Source organism: Nanorana parkeri, unplaced genomic scaffold (assembly GCF_000935625.1).
Source record: "Nanorana parkeri isolate BGI_ZX_2015 unplaced genomic scaffold, ASM93562v1 scaffold240, whole genome shotgun sequence".
NCBI classification, from domain to species: domain Eukaryota; kingdom Metazoa; phylum Chordata; class Amphibia; order Anura; family Dicroglossidae; genus Nanorana; species Nanorana parkeri.
Window position 1 is genome coordinate 1,075,638 of NW_017306508.1, and position 18,919 is coordinate 1,094,556.

The 18,919-nt window shown below is 44.6% G+C and overlaps 1 protein-coding gene across 1 annotated transcript in view; it reads left to right on the top strand.

The window, feature by feature from the left end:
• TP53BP2 (tumor protein p53 binding protein 2) overlaps positions 1-16,844 on the top strand; it is a 66,625-nt gene extending 49,781 nt beyond the window's left edge. The window contains exons 12-20 of the mRNA XM_018556519.1: positions 288-395; positions 667-815; positions 2,014-2,440; positions 4,458-5,257; positions 5,829-5,966; positions 8,110-8,243; positions 8,999-9,165; positions 15,037-15,236; positions 16,616-16,844. Of these exons, the coding sequence (XP_018412021.1) occupies positions 288-395; positions 667-815; positions 2,014-2,440; positions 4,458-5,257; positions 5,829-5,966; positions 8,110-8,243; positions 8,999-9,165; positions 15,037-15,236; positions 16,616-16,657 (2,165 nt within the window). The 3' untranslated portion in view covers positions 16,658-16,844. The remainder of the gene's footprint in view (positions 1-287; positions 396-666; positions 816-2,013; positions 2,441-4,457; positions 5,258-5,828; positions 5,967-8,109; positions 8,244-8,998; positions 9,166-15,036; positions 15,237-16,615) is intronic.
• The last annotated feature ends 2,075 nt before the right edge of the window (positions 16,845-18,919 follow it).

Genomic DNA, 18,919 nt, shown 5'->3' on the forward strand with positions numbered 1-18,919 from the left:
AATCTAAATAATTAAGCAATACTTGCTTTTCAAGCAGACAAGTGCTTCTTATTGCCATTCTAGGTTGTGCAGCTGCAATATGAACCCTGGCTATTTAGGAAATATTTTGTTAATATCTTCTTCTTGCGCTCTAATTCTCAAGCATTTTACGTTTCCTTTTGTCGATTTTCCAGGCCTCAGAGATGTCACTAGAATGTGATGTGTGTGGATGAGCCAGGAATAATGAGCATGTTGTGCAGCCATGGAACACTGTGCATTGTGTGTGATGTTTGATTTCTATTCTCCAGGCTCCGGGGTCCACAGCATCAAACTCCAGCAGGCTGGCACTGATTGGAGCACTGTTAATGGCGAGAGTCAAGGCACAGTGAAGAGCTCTGTGACTACCAGCAGGCAGGGTGAGTGAGACCTGTGAGAGGAACATTTCATGAATGCAGATGACCTTTTGCAAAATGTTTTACATGTGTTTATCCCTGTTCACATCCTTCAGTGTTATCCCTGTACTGATTCTTTTCTGTGTCACTGTGAATATGTTATTCATCCCATCTTCATCCTGATAACAAATTATTGTTCAGTTTAGTCTTGACATGTACTACCTGGGATGAGGTGATAAGAGGGTAAATATTCATCACCTAAATTATCTTCACTTGGTATTTTTGTTCTTTTCAGCTGCAGACACAGACCCCGCTGCACGGGACAAGGATAAGAAGACCAGACCTAATTCTATGTTTGATACTGTTCAGCCGCCTCCCGGTCCCCCAAATCTTGGCCCTTTAAGAAAAAATCAGAGTAGTGAGGATCTGCTAAGAGATGTCCAGGTACTTCACACCTTAACATATAACTGGGCACATAGGTAAAAGAAAACTGTGGTTTGAAAAGTCATGGGCTGCTTTTCCACAACATGTCTTTAGAAAACCCTGCTTGCCTGGCTGCAGAGAGAAACCAAAGGCTTCAATGCTTTGTCATTGATTTCAGACAAGGGTTTTCTTGCAATTGACTGCTCCTGTTGCATGCATGCTCCATGTCAAGTGCTCAGACTGTGTATAGGCCAGAAGCAGCCCGGGAAATAGCATTTTTAGAAGGTCAACAATAACTGCTTCTGTATTTCTCTCAATACAGGTTTCTATTAAAGCGTGTGTGTGTGTGTGTGTGTGTGTGTGTGTGTTTTAATCGATCTGTGTCTTGAAATAGATATCCCACTATGGGTTGCCCAAAACCAGAAATCAGATGCAGCACTGTCCCTGTCGAGTTGCGCTTTCCAAATTATCTTTTTGGCATTTGTCAAGCCTGTGTACTGGTGCAGATGCACTGGGAGGATATTGAATGCAAACACTGGCTGGCACAGCAGAAGGCCAAGCATTGTAAAGAGGGGAATGCTATGCGTGTAAAGTCTGATTTTTGGTTTGCTAGTTTAGAGGTGGTGGGAAAATCCATACTAGCTTTTGCATATAAATGTCGAAAGCTGCCCTTTAAAAATGCAGCTGTACAAGTGTATTACAATTCCCTTTAGCCCTGTGGTAAATGACTTTATTTTCTAAAATCAATAAATCCTTTTGCAGTTCAGCTCCTTCAGTTTGGTTACTTGATATTTGTCTTCATACTGAGTTGCCCGGGCCTAGACCATCTGAAATTTAAAGATCAGGAAGGTAAAAGGAGTTAGGTGAACTTATAGGAGACAATGTTCAAGGTGAGAATAAACAGGTGTCAAGTCTTAAAGAAGCCTAAAAGAATGGCAGAAAGAAGAGCAGTGGCATTGACTCTGAGCCTGCAGGCTTTAGAAAGTGGTGGTGCCCACCTTACATAATGCAGCAGACATGTAATGGTCACAGGAGTGCATTGCTTCCCTTTATTGTAAGCGAGTGTTCCAAAGTAGTGGTTATGTAGGTGTATGTATGATTTCATTTTAACTCTTGTTTAAAATTAAGTTTAATGAAGTTTCCATCTAAGATTTTAAATTCTGGCGTTGCTTACATTTGTTCTGTCAGTAAAAGCTGATCATTTTTTCTTCCATTACAGACTGCCAATAGAAACACGGCAAAGGTTCCACCACCTGTCCCTTCCAAACCAAAACAGATCAATCTGCCTTACTACAGTCAGAGTCCCCAGCCTGCTGCAGCTGACACAAAGCCTGAGGTACCCCCACCAAAGCCTACGTCGACTTCTGCAGCAAACAAGCTGAAAGGATCCATTCAGCAGAGGCTCTCTGTGCCTTCCAGCCAGGAACTTCCACCACCAGCCAAGACTGATAATCCTCCTGCAGTGGCGGTTCGTCCGTTCACTCCTCAGCTGGCCAAAGACCCGCCAGTGCCGCAGTTCCGCAAACCTCAGATGGTGGCTGCTAGTTCTATCTATTCCATGTACACACAGCAGCAGAATCCTGGGAAAAACTACAGTGTACAGACTGCTCTCAGCAGGGCTCAGACACGGCCTCAGTTTTCCAGTGGTAAGAATGGCATTCATCTATGATCATCCCCAAAATGACCTGTCTGTTGCTGTGGCTCAGTGCTGTGTAGATGGCATGGGCTGGTCTGTGGCACTCTAGGTCTTTGAGTTTCAGATTGAAGCATTACTTTGGGGTTACAGATTAGCTTTTGTCTGTCTTTGACCTAAAGCAATATATCCGAGCCATCTCTACAGCTGAATGCAATGAAACACAGGCGTCAGATCAGAACCCCTGTCAGTCAGTTTTTTTATGCATTATTTAGACTGGATTTTCACTTTACAGGTTCTCTAGAGATACGTATGTATGTGTGTGAAGAATTCTTGGACGTTGGGTTCCTAAATAAATGACACAGTTGGGTCGTGCTTTTGATCTGTATGATACAGTTTATATAGGAATGGGCTGGCATTTCTCTAAAACGTGGATTAGCCATTTCAAGAGCTGCAATAAAGGGAATATAATACAAAACAAAAAACCTGTGTGAGAAACCTCAGAGTGCTGCCATTTCTGACGCCCCAGCCACGTGTTTATTCAAGGCCAGGAAAACTGTGCTTTTTCAGCAACTCTGAGCTATATCACTACACTGTGACCAGGATGCAGCTTGAAAGTAACAAAGTACTGTTTTTTTATCTGAAGCTTCTCAGACAGATGTTTTGCTTCGGGATAGAATCCATTAAAGGTTTTCTTTCCCAATACTTAGTTTTCATTGCAAGTACAGACAGACTTAGACCTTGTACATATGGGCTTCAGCATGTATAAGGAGTGGACAGTGTGTAAAGAAAGCATCCGCAAAGCTTTTAAAAGATCCTTCAGCTCCAGTTTGGGAAGGATAAACACAGGGGGAACGTATGTTGTGACTTTACACAAGCTGCTAGTTAGCTGCAGCATTCCTTGAAGCTTGCTGAACAACCTGCTAGCACCTTATGTAAAGGGACAGTCAGCACTCACATTGAGGTTTAACACTGAACTCCAGCCTTACCTTCTGGCCTGGTTTTTTTTTTAAAAAGAGCAAATCGCACATTTCAATGCAAGTCAATGACGACTGTTCACGTCTTAGCGTTGCATCGCGTGTACGAAAATGCCTGTCGCGCAAAAGATGCAGGAGCTATTTTCAGGTGGATGTTACGCGGTTTTAGTCCTAATAGATATCTCTATGCAAGGATTTTTTAAATGCAAAAATGCGCAGTAAAAAATTGCGTGGAACTGAAACCGCCTAGGTCTGAACCTGGCCTCAGTCTTGCACAGTTGTACAGGCTCCTCTCCTGTACTGAAAAGGATAAATCTGCTTTAGAATGCCCACTCCTCCTGACTGACTCCTGCTCCTGAAAGCATTGTGATATCTGCATAACTCTTTCCAAGAACCAGCCCACTGCTTGCATCAGGACTGAGGGCTCTTGAAAAGAGTACCGTGGCAGGGTGCTGTGATGTTTTCAGGAAGCTATGTACAGCATCTGCCTGCATTGCATAGAGAAGCACAGTGAGGGTGTCTCATAGACGGTCTCTGTGCTTCTCTATTCAATGCAATTTTTTTTCCATTTAGATAACATGTTGATGAGAGTGGAAAGGAGTATCCAGGGAAGGCAAAATTAAAAGTTTTATAGTAAACTGCTTTAACGTCACCTTTCTAAAGTTGAGGTTTGCTTTGAAAGGTTTTCACAAAGCTGCTTGAAGTTTGGTGAAAGCTTTGCAAATAAGTTTGCTGTATATATTGGTCTTCCACGTAATGAAGGTCCTTTGTTAAGGCTGTGGAGGTTTTCATTTTCATAGAGAAAATGGAGAATCTGTGGACACTCTCTCCCTCAGCTGATTGGCAGGGGTGTCCCTCTTGGAGTGCCTACTACTGATCAGCTACTCTACCAGCATGGTAAAGGATTGGGTGGATAACAAGAGTATTTGTAATACATTTTTGGACTGCCTACTCTCTATATAGTGTTTTTTCACTTTATTTCACTATATAGATATTTAGCTGCAGTTTCTATGTTAACAAACATTTTGTTTTTTTTTCTTTTTTTATTCTCAGTTTACGGTAAACCAGTAATTGGCGGTGCAGCAGCTCATAACCAACAGAACGGCAATCTACAGACAGATTCCACCTTAGTAGATGGACATAGTAAATCCGGCAGTCCAGAGCCAGATTCTGAGGCACCTCCATCCAACAGCGAAAACCCAGAGACCGAAAGGATTCCCCGTCCACTCAGCCCCACCAAACTGCTGCCATTTTTAACCAACCCTTACCGTAACCAGAGTGACGCCGACCTGGAGGCTCTGAGAAGGAAACTGTACAATGCCCCCAGGCCTTTAAAGAAACGTAGCTCCATAACCGAGCCGGAAGGACCCAACGGGCCAAACATTCAAAAGCTTCTGTATCAGAGGACTACCCTAGCTGCCATGGAGACCATCTCTGCCCCCAAACAGACCCCTGTGACGTCGATCTCTGAGAGCTCCGCAGAGACTCCAGGTCTGCAGGTCTCCACCGACGTACAGGCCGAGGCCCCTTCAGAAGAGTCCTCTTCTCTGCATGTCCTGGACATTCCCGCACCTGAAGAGAACATTGCCATATTCACCGACATAGAGGACATAGAGATCTCTGCACCAGAGCTAGGTCCGGATAGTGTTCCTGAGGGAATCCCCTTCCCAGGTCCGTCATCCCCTGCAGAGGTGGAAGTGAATGAGAATACAGTTCAGCCCCCTGATGCCTATGTTGAAGAGTACCCTCCCTACCCTCCACCCCCGTACCCCACTGGAGGAGACCCAGAAAACCTAGCTGAGGACATCAGCATGCACCCTCCAGAAATTACGGAGCAATTCTCTCTCCCTCCTGTAAGTATCACACTTCATGCTTGGAGATATTGTGTAAAGCCCATCTCTAGCCAAACGTTTTTGATCCAGTGGGGAAAAGGTTAGAACCTCTGTTCGGTTTTTATCATTGTGTCCCTTTTAGAAAGTTTCCCCCTCATTCCTGTCAGGACAGGAAATGATAGGAAATCTCTCCAATGGGGACAAAGATAAATATAACACATATAGCAGCTTAGGGAATCGTTCGAGTGTCTGATAATAGTTTTTAATACTACCTGTGCCTTCCTGTCCAGCTATTGTACAGATGTCCCAGCACCAGGAATTGAGGGAACAATTCTGGTCTAATTCTGGTGCCTATTGGTTGGCACGGTCATATTAAGACACCCTGCACTGCCTCTCTAACAGGAATGTAGAGCTTGGACTATAAGCAATGAAGTTTGTTAGTGTTGCATATCTATTTCTATGACTTCAGTTGGACTTTAACCAGTATGTTCCATAATCAATATGGGTTGTATTGCAAAGTTGAATTGTCTGAGATGTGTAGATTTTTATTTTCACCAACCCAAAGTTACAACATCTCCATTTCCCTCCTCAGGATAAGAGGACAAACCTGCGAAAGAACGGATCAGAGAGGATCAATCACGGGATGAGAGTGAAGTTTAATCCGCTGGCTCTGCTGCTCGATTCCTCTCTGGAGGGAGAGTTTGATCTTGTGCAGAGAATAATCTATGAAGTAAGTGATTTGTATCTATTGTCTACTCTGCTCAGCTGTGGGGAAGCTTCAAAGAGATGCATCATTCTTTACGTTAAAGTGCGTGTCCAGAAATTGCCCAAATTCATTACCAAAACTCCCTGTCCCCCTCTATAGCATGTCCCAGCATAATCTACCTTGTCCTAGTAATGTCAAACAGCTCTCATTACTCCCTGTGACTTCATCATCAGGCTTGTAAAATTCTGGAAGGGGCAGATGCTGGGTGTCAGTTCTTGCTCGCCGTAGACACACCACCATATCACATCTTCCACGAGCCCTTTACCCAGCGTGGTTTTGGTTGATAAGAAATCACTGTATACATGTGAAGTGGAGCAAAGAAGGGGTGGGGATAGGCAGAATTTTCTAGTCCAGGAGGCAATGTGGGCAACACTCGTCGTGATCTTGAGGCAGGGGGTAGCCAAACTCTCCACCTCCAGCTGTGGTGGAACTACAAATCCCATGAGGAATTGCCAGATTCTAACAGCCACAGGCATGACTCCCGGAGAGAGATGCATCATGGGATTTGTAGTTTCACCACAGCTGGAGGGACGGAGTTTGGGTACCCCTGTCTTGGGGCATAAAAGGTACTGAGTTGTCATCCCAAACAGGAAGTTAGAAACTCGCTAGATTTCTGGCATATCAGCAGGTATTTTTCAGTACTTGCAGAATGTTTAAGGAGACAAAACATAGAAATGTGCATTTTTTTTTTGTACAGTGTCTGTTGTATTTAGCAGACGCTGTATGAAAGAAGCCAACTTCAAGTGTTATATGAGTAAGAGTTGCAGTACAATGAATATGTGGGTACAGCCCAGCTGGCATCTGCTTTGCGATTAGTCATTGTGCTTCCACTTCCAATGGGAAATTCCCAACACCTAACCTCATTCTGCAGCCATTGCAGTTCATGAGGGGCTACGAGCAGCAACAATTGGCTACCACGCATTGTAATTTCTTGACAATTGGGGTGTTTTGAAAATTGGACGGGCATCTTTCCTTGATAGTTGTTTTTTTGTGCTGTGGAATAATCCTTCCTTGGTCACATGCAGTTAATTCTCTCTTCCTTGTACCTTTTTTTCTCTTTATATACATTTTAATTGTAGCTGGAAATCATCCTTGTTCCCCTTTTTGTCCTTGCGGTAATAAATGAAGCTTGTCTTTTAGCACAGGCTTTGACGGATGAGTTTTATTGTGTTTTATGCTAATAGTGCGCAGTGCAGTGCGGTGGCTCTGGCTGTGTGGGAGCAGAGAGGAGCCATAACAGTAATGTTCTAGAATAGTCTGTCGCTATTACATTACTTCCCTGTAGAGAATCTGAACTGAGAACTGTCATTGCAGCTGTTAAACTTTAAAGTGGGACATGTACTGTGAAATCTGTGCCCAAAAAAAGGAAAGCAGAGGGCAAAGGACTACTCACCAGTATTGCCTTTTGGGCTCCCTTCCACTGATCTATCATTAATAATGACTTCTGCCTTGTTCTGCATTGGGTTTCGGTGTGGAAGCTGCCATATTTTTAGGAAAGAGGGCTTTGCTTTCTCATGTCAGAGCTGTCCCCAGATGTCTGGTGAGGGAATATTCAAGAAGCAGCAGAGGAGGTAGAGGAAGCACAGATTCACCGAATAGATGAAGCAGGGGGGTAGTTGCACTGCAGGTCCTCAGGTACCGCTTTCTCTCCAGCAGTCAGAGGCCTTAGATCAAGGGTAGCCAAACTCCGGTCCTCCAGCTGTGGTGGAACTACAAATCCAATGAGGCATTGCAAGATTCTCACAGCCACAGACATGATTCCCGGAGAGAGATGCATCATGGGATTTGTAGTTTCACCACAGCTGGAGGGCCAGAGTTTGGCCACCCCTGCCTTAGATGATCTCACACTGCAGCTATACAGCTATGAGACACAAGTGCATTGTTATTTTCAGGAGGAGTTTAAGACAAAAAGTAAATCCGTCAGGGTGCTGCTTAGGCATGATTCACGTTGCTTCACTTTTGAGTTCAGGTTCACTTTAGGATTCCTATTGTCTGAAATTTGTCCGAATGGCTGCTTTGGTAGCACAGGGAGTTCTTAGGTCTTATTTCAGACTAGTTGTGTGTTTGCTTTTATTTCTTATGACTTACATGCGGTATATGTTTTTAGGTTGAAGACCCCAGTGAGCCCAATGATGAAGGAATCACAGCACTTCACAACGCAGTGTGTGCCGGTCACACGGAGATCGTGAAATTCCTAGTACAGTTTGGTGTGAATGTAAATGCTGCAGACAGCGACGGCTGGTAGGTCACGTTTTATCAAGGATCCTGCCAGGATAGGAATATAGATAATGCCATTGCTTACTTGTCTTTGAGGGTAACCGTTCCAGAGCTGCCATCTTCATCCTTTGCTTCATGTATAAAATCTTTCACAAATGTGCATCATGAGGACAGGGACTGCTGTGAATGAGCATGTGAATGTGAGCTGTGAATGTAAAGCGCTGCGTAAAGTGTTGGCGCTATATAAATAAAAAATAAACATTAGTCACCCGGGGGTCCCTGTACGGAGGATTGCAATCACCAGTACACGAAACGGATTGTTCTAAAAGCTCGTTCTTTCGTGAATGATGGCGTAAATACAGCAACAAACAAATGCTGACGCGTTTCAGCCCCAACACTGGGCATTGGTCATAGCTCATACCTGTCAAAAAGCATTTCTTCCTCCTTTGGGACCCCCAGGCCTGGGTGCAAACCTTATGTATATCCCGAATCGATAACCATATAGGCATGTTAAATAAGAAAGGAATTATTTCTAAGCATTATTATCCTTCGCCCCTTACAGTTTCCCGAATACAATTTTTTTCCTATAGTGAGCCTTTAATTACATCCTGAGCGTTGTAATATCTGTGGTGCTTGAACTGAACATTGTCAGGGACTAGTATGTCATAGTTGTGTGTCCAGAATATAACCGCTCCGCATATAGTTCACCTCTTCTGTGTAAGATTGCTTCCTCTGTGTATCTGTATTGTAATGTAATTTTATCTCGATGGCCATTTCAGGACCCCGCTGCACTGCGCTGCATCATGTAACAACGTTCAGGTGTGTAAATTCCTGGTAGAGTCCGGGGCCGCCGTATTCGCCACAACGTACAGCGACAGACAGACCGCGGCAGATAAATGTGAAGAGATGGAGGAAGGTTACAGTCAGTGCTCCCAGTTCCTCTATGGTGAGTGTTCACCGTGTGATCTGTTTGAGTTTTGTGCCATCCAGCTCAGTTGTCGGCTGGTTGCTTATATTGGGATACTCGGCTACTCTGGTGTCCTATGATGTGGTGTACGCTGAAGTTTGTGATGGGATTACAGAGACTTTTACTGGGTGGTTAGGTCGCACGGCAACGTTGATTTATAGTCTTCCTGTACTAGTAGCGTTCACATGTTACATTCCGTGGTTTATAAGTTATGAACAGGGCACTATTGATGGCATGGACTGCAGGCCTTTGGGGCCCTAAAGTGGGCAATGACCCTAGTACAATATGGATGAAGCAGCAGAGCTCATATACATATGGGCATATCGATGTACGGTCACCAGGTCCTTCCTTTTTTATGGGCACTCAAAAGTTTATATATGTGTTTGAATAAGCACTCTACCCAACGCAAAGGCACATTGCCTGCAACTACCCTTTTGTTGGTACTCATTTATCTGTTTACAGCGAGTCTCCGGATCCCAGGCACACATTTTAGATAGGCCTCGACTTCTGCTCTAACTCAGCTAAGCCCTGACCTCTGACCCCGAGGCTGCATTCACTCCTGTGAGTTTCTCCTTGCGTGCATTCCATTAAAATAAATGGAAACTCATCAAAGTGTGTGTCAATGTGCATCAATGCAATGCAATTTGTATTGATTATCATAACGCATGTTGATCTGCATCACGCTGCATTTATGTGCTTCAAGTCACGTCTTAGCATGTGTTGAGATGCATTTTGATGCATTTCCATTGATCTCCAGTCTAACAATTAATTGTGAGGTCCTCTATTGCCACTGATGGTCTTACTGCTCAATGGAGGGGGTGTTGCTTACTGCAGCGTCCGAAGTATCTATCTAATCCAGGGGTAGCCAAACTCTGGCCCTCCAGCTGTGGTGAAACTACAAATCCCATGATGCATCTCTCTACGGGAGTCGTGGTTGTGAGAATCTTGCAATGCCTCATGGGATTTGTAGTTCCACCACAGCTGGAGGGGCTAACCCTAATCTAATCTATGAACCAACTCATCACTTGAACAATGTAGACAAAGTATATCTAAGTGAAGAAAGGAAATGAATGCAGCCACTACATCTAAGGACTGGTAAGCTGTGAGATGACATTTTTCCTTTATGGGTTCTGTATGTTGCCATAATATAGATTTGTCCTCCTGAGTATCTGGATTTCAGGAATATTAGTTAACCCTCTTAGTGGGACCAGACAGGCTCGCTTGTTGTATTGTCGGTACTCTTTGCTGTAGTTACACTGCGGCTGACGTTAATAGTGTGATGGTCTGGCATCCATAAGATAGTCACATGCAGCATGAATTATAATCCAGATGGAGTATGTTTTCTGGAAGCTATTCTGAGCCTGAGTTAGTGACACATCAGAGTAAGGAGTGTCCCCCCTCCCCTGGCTCTGTTTGTATAATAGCTGTCGCAGTAGACGGCTTACAATGAACGCCTGGAATGTGGCAGATTATAGGCCTCCAGCTTTCACTCGGCCTGGGGCTGAGAAAATAATCATTAAAGTGCTGATTAGATTACTCGCTGCCAAGATTTACCCTTTACTAGACGGGCACAGTAACTGCGAGCAGCACACGCATCTCATCCACCCGCCTGCCTGCCTCACATTAATCTCTGACCATTCAGACTTTTTGGCCTGGATTACCGCTATCATTGCTGGTGAGCAGCTACCGAACCACTCCACAAATACAGCCGTGTCTGGGATCACCCATCCTACATGGGTGACATCCAACCCCAAGAGCCATCTGATTATTGCCAGATGACAGAAGTAGTGACGCTCTATTGTGAATAAGTGTCCGCTTGGCCTTTTCCCATCTATGACGCTGTTCAGTTCAGCTGAGTATTGCTTGACTTTCCAACTTTGAGCTGATCATAGACCTCAGATGCTGGCCCTTCGTTGAAGGCGAATTCATACCATGTCAGTTGAGCTGCGTTTTTCTGCACACCACACTGCTCATGTATGGTTTGAACAGGGCACAGGGGCGCATTGTTTTCTATGTGCTCTCTTCACGCCATACATGTGCACACTCGCTCGTATATTACAGGTATTTATAGAGCGCCAACAACTTTACATTCTGCACATTCACATCCATCCCTGCCCTCAAGGAGCTTACAGTCTAAGGTCCCTATATTACATACCACAGCCAATCTAGACAGGAGGCAATCAACCTACCAGCATGTCTTTGGAGTGTGGCTGGAAACCCACACAAGCACAGGGAGGACATGCAAACTCCTTGCAGATGGTGTTCTGACCGGGATTCAAACCGAGGACCCCCAGTGCTGCAAGGCAGAAGTACTACCACCAAGCCACTGTGTATGTAAATATCTTTCAGCAGATCCAGCAAAATCTAAAGATATCTAAAATCATTTTTGTCTGAACCACTGAAGCTGTTCCCATGTCTAGGGGTGCTTGTTACATCCCATCTTTATTGGGGTTTATTTACTATAGGACTTGAGCAGAGGTAGGCAAACTGCGGCCCTCCAGCTGCGCTGAAACTACAATCTCCATCATGCGTCTGTCTCTGTCAGTCTTGCAATGTCTAATAAGATATATAATTGCCCCACATGTAGTTGCCTACCCCTGGACTAGACACTGTTTACTCAGGTGAATTGCGTTCACTTCAACCATCCAATGACCTGCAAGAAAAAAAATATTTTCTTTTTAATTTCCCTCTCGCACATTTGGGGGTTCATGGTTTGATGAACAAGATGAAGCAATTTTTTTACTAAGTGCATGTTCACTTTGAAAAGTCTCTATTCCTTTTTATGTACTACAATGATGATTCTTGGTGGTTTTTATTACATCACCAGATGTCTGCGCCACGCTTCATAACAGATGTCAATGCACAGAGATGGGTGTACATTACAAAGACTGGCCCTTTAAACAGAATTACCTGCTCACTGTACTGTGTAATCTGCCAGGGGCCCATATCCTGCTATCAGCTCTGTTGCTTAGCTGCAGCCCTAATCTCCAAATAGGCTTAACACATTCTAGAAGTTGTTTACTGCACTGCTATATGAGTTACCATATCAATTGGGGGGAAATGAAATGTGTACACTGTACCAGAGATCATAAGGAATTGTCTCAGACCTCCTGTAAAGACAAAGCGGCTCCCACATTGCTCACCCATGATTGCAGTACAGTATTTAGAGTGGGTGCTGTTGGTTGGCATTGATGAGTTACATTGCTAAGCAGGATGAAGAAGACACTGTACTTTGTACAAAGCAGGAACAATTCTGCCTCTGTACTCTGTCAGTCGGGGCAATTCCCTGGATTAAAATATTCCTGTACTGCAAGGTTAGACAAATCCTAGGAGCCAGGTCGCCAGTAAAAATGACAGCTGGTTCGTAACTTCTGAGGTTTTTTCAGGAAAAAAACACAAATCCTGATGGCTCCCGAATTCCATATTATTTTGTCCACCCCAGTCCTAATTGCGTGCCACCATCCCATCCCCAGCGCTGTCACAGTGCCCCCTGTAATGTTAAAAATTGGCCATATTTCCCACCCAGCTATACTACTAACTTCCAGCCTGATGGTTGTTTTCTCCAAAACATATACAGGTGAAACTCGAATAATTAGAATATCGTGCAAAGTTCATTTATTTCACTAATGCAACTTAAAAGGTGAAACTAATATATGAGACTCATTACATGCAAAGCAAGATAATTCAAGCCGTGATTTGTCATAATTGTGATGATTATGGCTTACAGCTCATGAAAACCCCAAGAACCCCAAATCCACAACCTCAAAAAAGTAGATTATTACATGCAATCAATAAAACAAGGATTGTACATAGAACAATATCGGACCTCTGAAAAGTACAAGCATGCATATGTACTCAGTACTTGGTTTGGGCCCCTTTTGCAGCACTTACTGCAATTACTTTTGCACGATATTCTAATTATTCGAGTTTCACCTGTACAAACCTGTAGTCACTGCTCACCATGCTTTGTGTGCTCACAATAGTTTCATATTTAAGATGTGACTTGGCATCGTTCAACTTGCCCATGAAAGAAGACGTTTGGGCTGCTGGGTACTCTGCACACTGTGCAGTCATTGTTTCAGGACATATTCTTATTGTTAAGATTTTTTTTAAGAATATGTTTATTTAAGGAAGTTTGTAAATTACAGTAAACAAAACAGTACAATACAGAAGGACATAGAAGGCAGGGAGCATATACATCTAGTGCAAAAAGGACGTGGCCACCACCATCTCTCCCAAGGCACGTCAGTGCAATAATATTGATGTAACACAACAGTACAAAACGTCCATATTGAGCATTAATATGTATGTCTGTGCACCAGGGAGGACACTGGGCCATTGACAGTGATCTTCACAGCTCCCGCCTGTTCCCACCTGGTGGAAACATCTAGTCCCCCCAACGAAGGGAGAGGAGAGAGAGGTAGAGGTTTAAAGAATGAAGAAGGAAGAGGGAGGGAGGGGAGGGTTATGGTTCAACCCCGAGTCCGCGGTACTCAAAAATGCGTTCCATCACCGAGGCCTTGAATTATGCAGCCAAAAGACTATTAAAACTCTCCGTTGTACAGAAATGCAACCAGACACTCCAAGTAGCAGTAAACTTGGCATCCCGCTGGTACAAAGCCGCAGTGAGTTCTTCCATCCGGCATAAAGCATGCATTTCAGTCACCCACTCACGGGTAGTAGGGGGAGTACTCGACTTCCAGTGACGCGGTATAACTGCCTTAGCCGCCAGCATGAAAAATCTGAGGAGGCCCTTCTTAGAGGCGGAGATCGAGCCTGGTAGTACAGACAGGAGGGCCACCTTTGGGGACCTGTCCACCTTGGTGTGAAAAATCTGATCATATGTATCAAAGATAGCTCTCCAATATGGGGTCAACAGAGGGCAGGACCACCAAATGTGCAGCATAGTTCCCAGATGCGACAGGCACCGCCAGCATTGTACAGAGGCAGACGGGTACATAGCCTGAAGTCTAGGGGGGCAATAGTACCATCTCGACAAGACCTTGTAATTTTTCTCCTGATAGCGGCTTGCTATAGACATGGTGTGCGTTAAAGCAAAGGATTTAGCAATTTCTTCTTCTGTGAGATCAACACCCATCTCTCTCTCCCATTCCCTCACAAAGGAGGGGGTAGGTGAGGAACGTTCCGAAAGCAAAAAGCCATAAGCCATCCCAGAGCGCCACCTAGTGGGGGCCATGTGAGGCAATAGCCCTGAGCAATCCAGGGGATATCCCTGTCATCTCCCTCGCCATCACTAGGATCAGGGGTCTCTATGTCCTTGCTAGCACGCGCGGAGAGGAGGGATTCCAGAGGAGACGCAGGAGATGTCGGCCTGTGCTGTTCCCGGGCCGCCGCCATCTTGGCTGCACTCTGTGCAGACCTCGTGGTGCCCGTTTTCGGGAAAAAAGTCCCTATATCACGTCTCCTGGATGAGGAAGCCTGGTGGGAGGGTGAGTGGGACCTCCGCTTTTTATTGCCGCCCATCGCTGTGCTGTTTAGCCGTTACAGCTGCTGGTTCGTGTGCCTTATCCCTGCAATGCCGCCGGAGCTCTTAGAGAACACTTCCGCTCCCGGCCATTGCCAAGCCACGCCCTTTTATTATTGTTTAGATTTAATTAAATTGCATTGTGCTTTTTTGTACTGTGTGGGATTTTTTTTTAATATCCAAGTGTTTTGTCCCTAAAGAAGGCTCTTCGGAACCTCAGAATGTGTCCGCTCGGCTTTGGACAGTCTGATTTTCTAAATAAAAGCTCTTAGAATCTTAGATTTGGCTTTTGCACCATCTGTCCTTTCATATTATATATGTATTCTGCATGTTGGCTGACCCAGTTCTTGCATATTCATCTTCAGGTGTTCAAGAGAAGATGGGCATTATGAATCGCGGCATCCTCTATGCTCTCTGGGAATGTGAGGGGGACAGCAATGATGAGCTGACTCTAAAGGAAGGTGACTGCATGACCATATTACGGCGGGAAGATGAAGATGAGACTGAATGGTGGTGGGCGCGTGTAGGAGACAAGGAAGGATACGTCCCGCGCAATCTTCTCGGGGTATGTAATGTCAACAATATGGCCGTCCTGTGGCACTAGATTTCATGTAAGAAGTCGGCAGTATGTCAAATTCATTACATTAATTATTGAAGTTCGTTAGTCAATCATTCACAGAAATGTAGAAATGTATCTACACAACGTACATTGGTTGTAATGTTAAAGGTCTCCGTCATGAGCTGTGACTGAGCACCATGTGGGTAAAGCTATATTTTAGAGAGCTTTGTTAGCCAGCACCATTACCTTCCATGGTGATTCTACAGAGGTAAGTATACGTTTCCCATATTCCACCTTCGTTATCTTACTTGAAAAGGAAATGCATGTGGATGGGAGAGTCCTTTTTAAGATGAAAAGGGTGGAGAAACCATGGTTCAAAGCCGACCTCCAGCAAAGTGTGTTTACTACATCCACAATCAATGAACAGGAAGTTATGTAGATGACTTCCCATTCATTCATAATTGAGGATATAGCAAACCTACTCTGTCAATTATTTACAAACACTCAGCGATCACCCCTCTCTACCCGCTCTCCATCCTGACAGCTATCACAGGAGGCTGAGCAGGCGGTGCGGGGAGGAGAGCTCAGCCTCCTATGACAGCTGACTCCTCCCCCGCACCGCTGGCAAAGCCTCCTGTGATGTTTACAGCTGTCTCCACCCCCACACCGCTCCCTTGATATGTGACAGGAGGTTGAGCAGTGTGGGAGGAGAGACGCCAGCCGCTTACAGCGCTCTCCCCCCACAGCGCTTGGCCTCCTATGACAGTTTCTCTCCTCCCCGCTGGGACATAGGGCAGTGCCCAGCGTGGAGGAGAATGCACCGCTATTTCGGCCGTAAGGTGGCACTTTCAACATTTTGCAGAAAGTGCCATTTTCAGCCGATATATGTTTCGGCAGCCAAAATTTCGGTGCCTCTCTACTTACAGGTCTTGTCCCTCCCCCAGACTGTGACTGGGCAATGAAAGGAGAAGCAGACCAATCGGCTAATTGTTGTTACTCTTCTCTCCTCCTGTCAGCATTCTCTCCTCCTGTCAGCATGTTCCTTGTTATCACATAAGCACCACAGCACAACAGATTGGCTCCTTTTGCTGCTTCCTCCACTCCCAGTCTGAGCTGTGCTGTACAGGGTATTGCAAGAGTCTGTTACCAGGTCAAATGATCTCTCAGAAGTCTACCAGAGTATATGTGCAGTGGTGGTCACATGACTGAAGTGTCGTAGGACTCTTGTGTCTGCAGCAGTCTCATGTATCCAAGTCGGCTTCAAAAGAGCCAAATCTTTCATACATGAAGCTCAATGATGGCTGATTTATTTCAGATTTAATGACGGCTCCTCCACAAGTATATAATTGATGATGTCATTGATTTTGTTTTTTCTCGTCTTCCAGCTCTACCCAAGAATCAAACCAAGGCAAAGAAGCTTGGCGTAGATCATTCTACAATCTGCGTCAGGAAACATCCAGATGTCGGCGTCACTTGAAGGAAAGGCGTAGAATGTTCTGAATAAATGAAGGATTGCAACGTGCGCTTTGTTAGCATCTGCACACATACCCACAATGCACGGGGACTCTCAGACGGCTAGTGACCAGTGAAGGGTAGCCCTGGCTGCTCCCTACAAACCTCCCTGTTATTGTTAGAGGTCACTGCGTCCACAGCCCTTCATCAATCTCCGTTCCAGCATCATATATGAAGAGCACGCAGACTCGTGTATGGATTCTTTTTTATGACCTGAGTGTCGGACTTCGTTTAACTTTTTTTTTATTTCATTTTTATTTTTTTTTAATCTTCTCACTAACCTAAACATATACAACTGGACCATATAGATATAAAAGACTTCAGTATTTTACTAAAACATTTATTATATATTTATTTTTCTTCTCATTCCCAGAAAATGTAGATTAGAAATGTTGTGTAAACTCCAGAGACAAAAAAAAAGGTTTTAATACAAAAAAAAAAAGTCACTGTTGTGATTTGGAAATCTGTGTGTGTGGTTTCATTGTCACGCTTCGTCTAATTCTCCTTTATGTTGGAAACCTGTACTGGGAAATATGGGGGGGAAGGGGGCATCCCTGACTTCTGCTTCTGACTGATCCCCTAGTTTCCACATGCTCTTCTATACAGTGAGGAAAATAATGATTTGATCCCCTGCAGATTTTCTAAGTTTGCCCACTTACAATGAAATGAAAGGTCTCTAATTTTTATCATAGGAGTAATTTAAATGATAGAGACAGAATATCCACCACCAAAAATCCAGAATAAACGCATGATACAAATGTTATAAATTGAGTTGCAGTTCGGTGAGTAAAATAAGTATTTGATCCCCAAGAAAAACATGACTTAGTACTTGGTGGAGAAACCCTTGTTGGCAAGCACAGAGATAAGATGTTTCTTGTAGTTAGTTACCAGGTTTGCACACATCTCAGGAGGGATTTTGGTCCACTCTTCTTTACAGATCTTCTCTAAATCTTTTAAGGTTTCTTGGCTGCCGCTTGACAACTCGAAGTTTCAGCTCCCTCCATACATTTTCTATAGGATTAAGGTCTGGAGACTTGCTAGGCCACTCCATGACCTTTTAATGTGCTTCTCGAGCCACTGCTTTGTTCCCTTAGCAGTATGTTTTGGGTCATTGAAGATGGGTCATTCAGCATGACAGTGTCTGGCTATGGGAAGGAGGTTCTCATCCAAGATTTTACAATACATGGCCACGTCCATTAGCCCCTCAATGCGGCAAAGTCGGCCAGTACCTTTTAGGAGAGAAACAGCACCAAAGCATAAAGTTTCCACCTCCGTGCTGGACTCTAGGGATGGTGTTCTTAAGGTCATAGTCAGCATTTTTCTTCCTCCAAAAATGGCGAGTCGAGTTAATGCCAAAGAGCTCAATTTTGGTCTCATCTGACCGCAGCACTTTCTCCCAATCCTTCTCTGAATCATTTAGAAGATGTTCATTGGCAATAGGGATGCACCGATACACGCATCGGTATCGGCGGCAATACCGCCGATACTCGTACTCGTGCAAATACTCCGATACAAAAAACGAGGTACCTGTGCCGCGTCCGCCATCTTCAGGGACCCGAATCCGCCGCACACAGGAGTGGTATCGGTGCATCCCTAATTGGCAAACTTCAGACGTGCCTGTACATGGTCCTTCTTGAGGGGGACCTTGCGGGCGGTGCAGGATCTCAATCCATGGCGGTCTATTGTGTTACCAATGGTATGTTTGGCGACTGTGGTGCCAAGTGCCTTTGAGATCATTCACAAGCTCCTCCCATGTAGTTCTAGGCTGATCCCTCACTTTTCTCATGATCATCCTTACCCCATGAGGCGAAATCTTGCATGGAGCTCCAGACTGAGGGCGATTGATGGTTATTTTGTATTCCTTCCATTTGCGAACAATCGCTCCAACAAGTGTTTCCTTCTCACCAAGCTTCTTGCCGATAGTCTTGTAGCCCATTCCAGCCTTCTGCAGGTCTACAATCTTGTCCCTAACGTCCTTTGTCAGCTCTTTGGTCTTGCCCATGGTGGTGAGGTTTGAATGGAAGAAAGATTCTGTGGACAGGTGTCTTTTATATACATATCGAGTTGTTGTTGGAAGCACCTTCTTAAAGTGACAGGACTCATCTGTGTACCACATAGCCAGTCTGTGGGAGGGGCCAGAATTATTGTTGGTTGGTAGGGGATCAAATACTTATTTT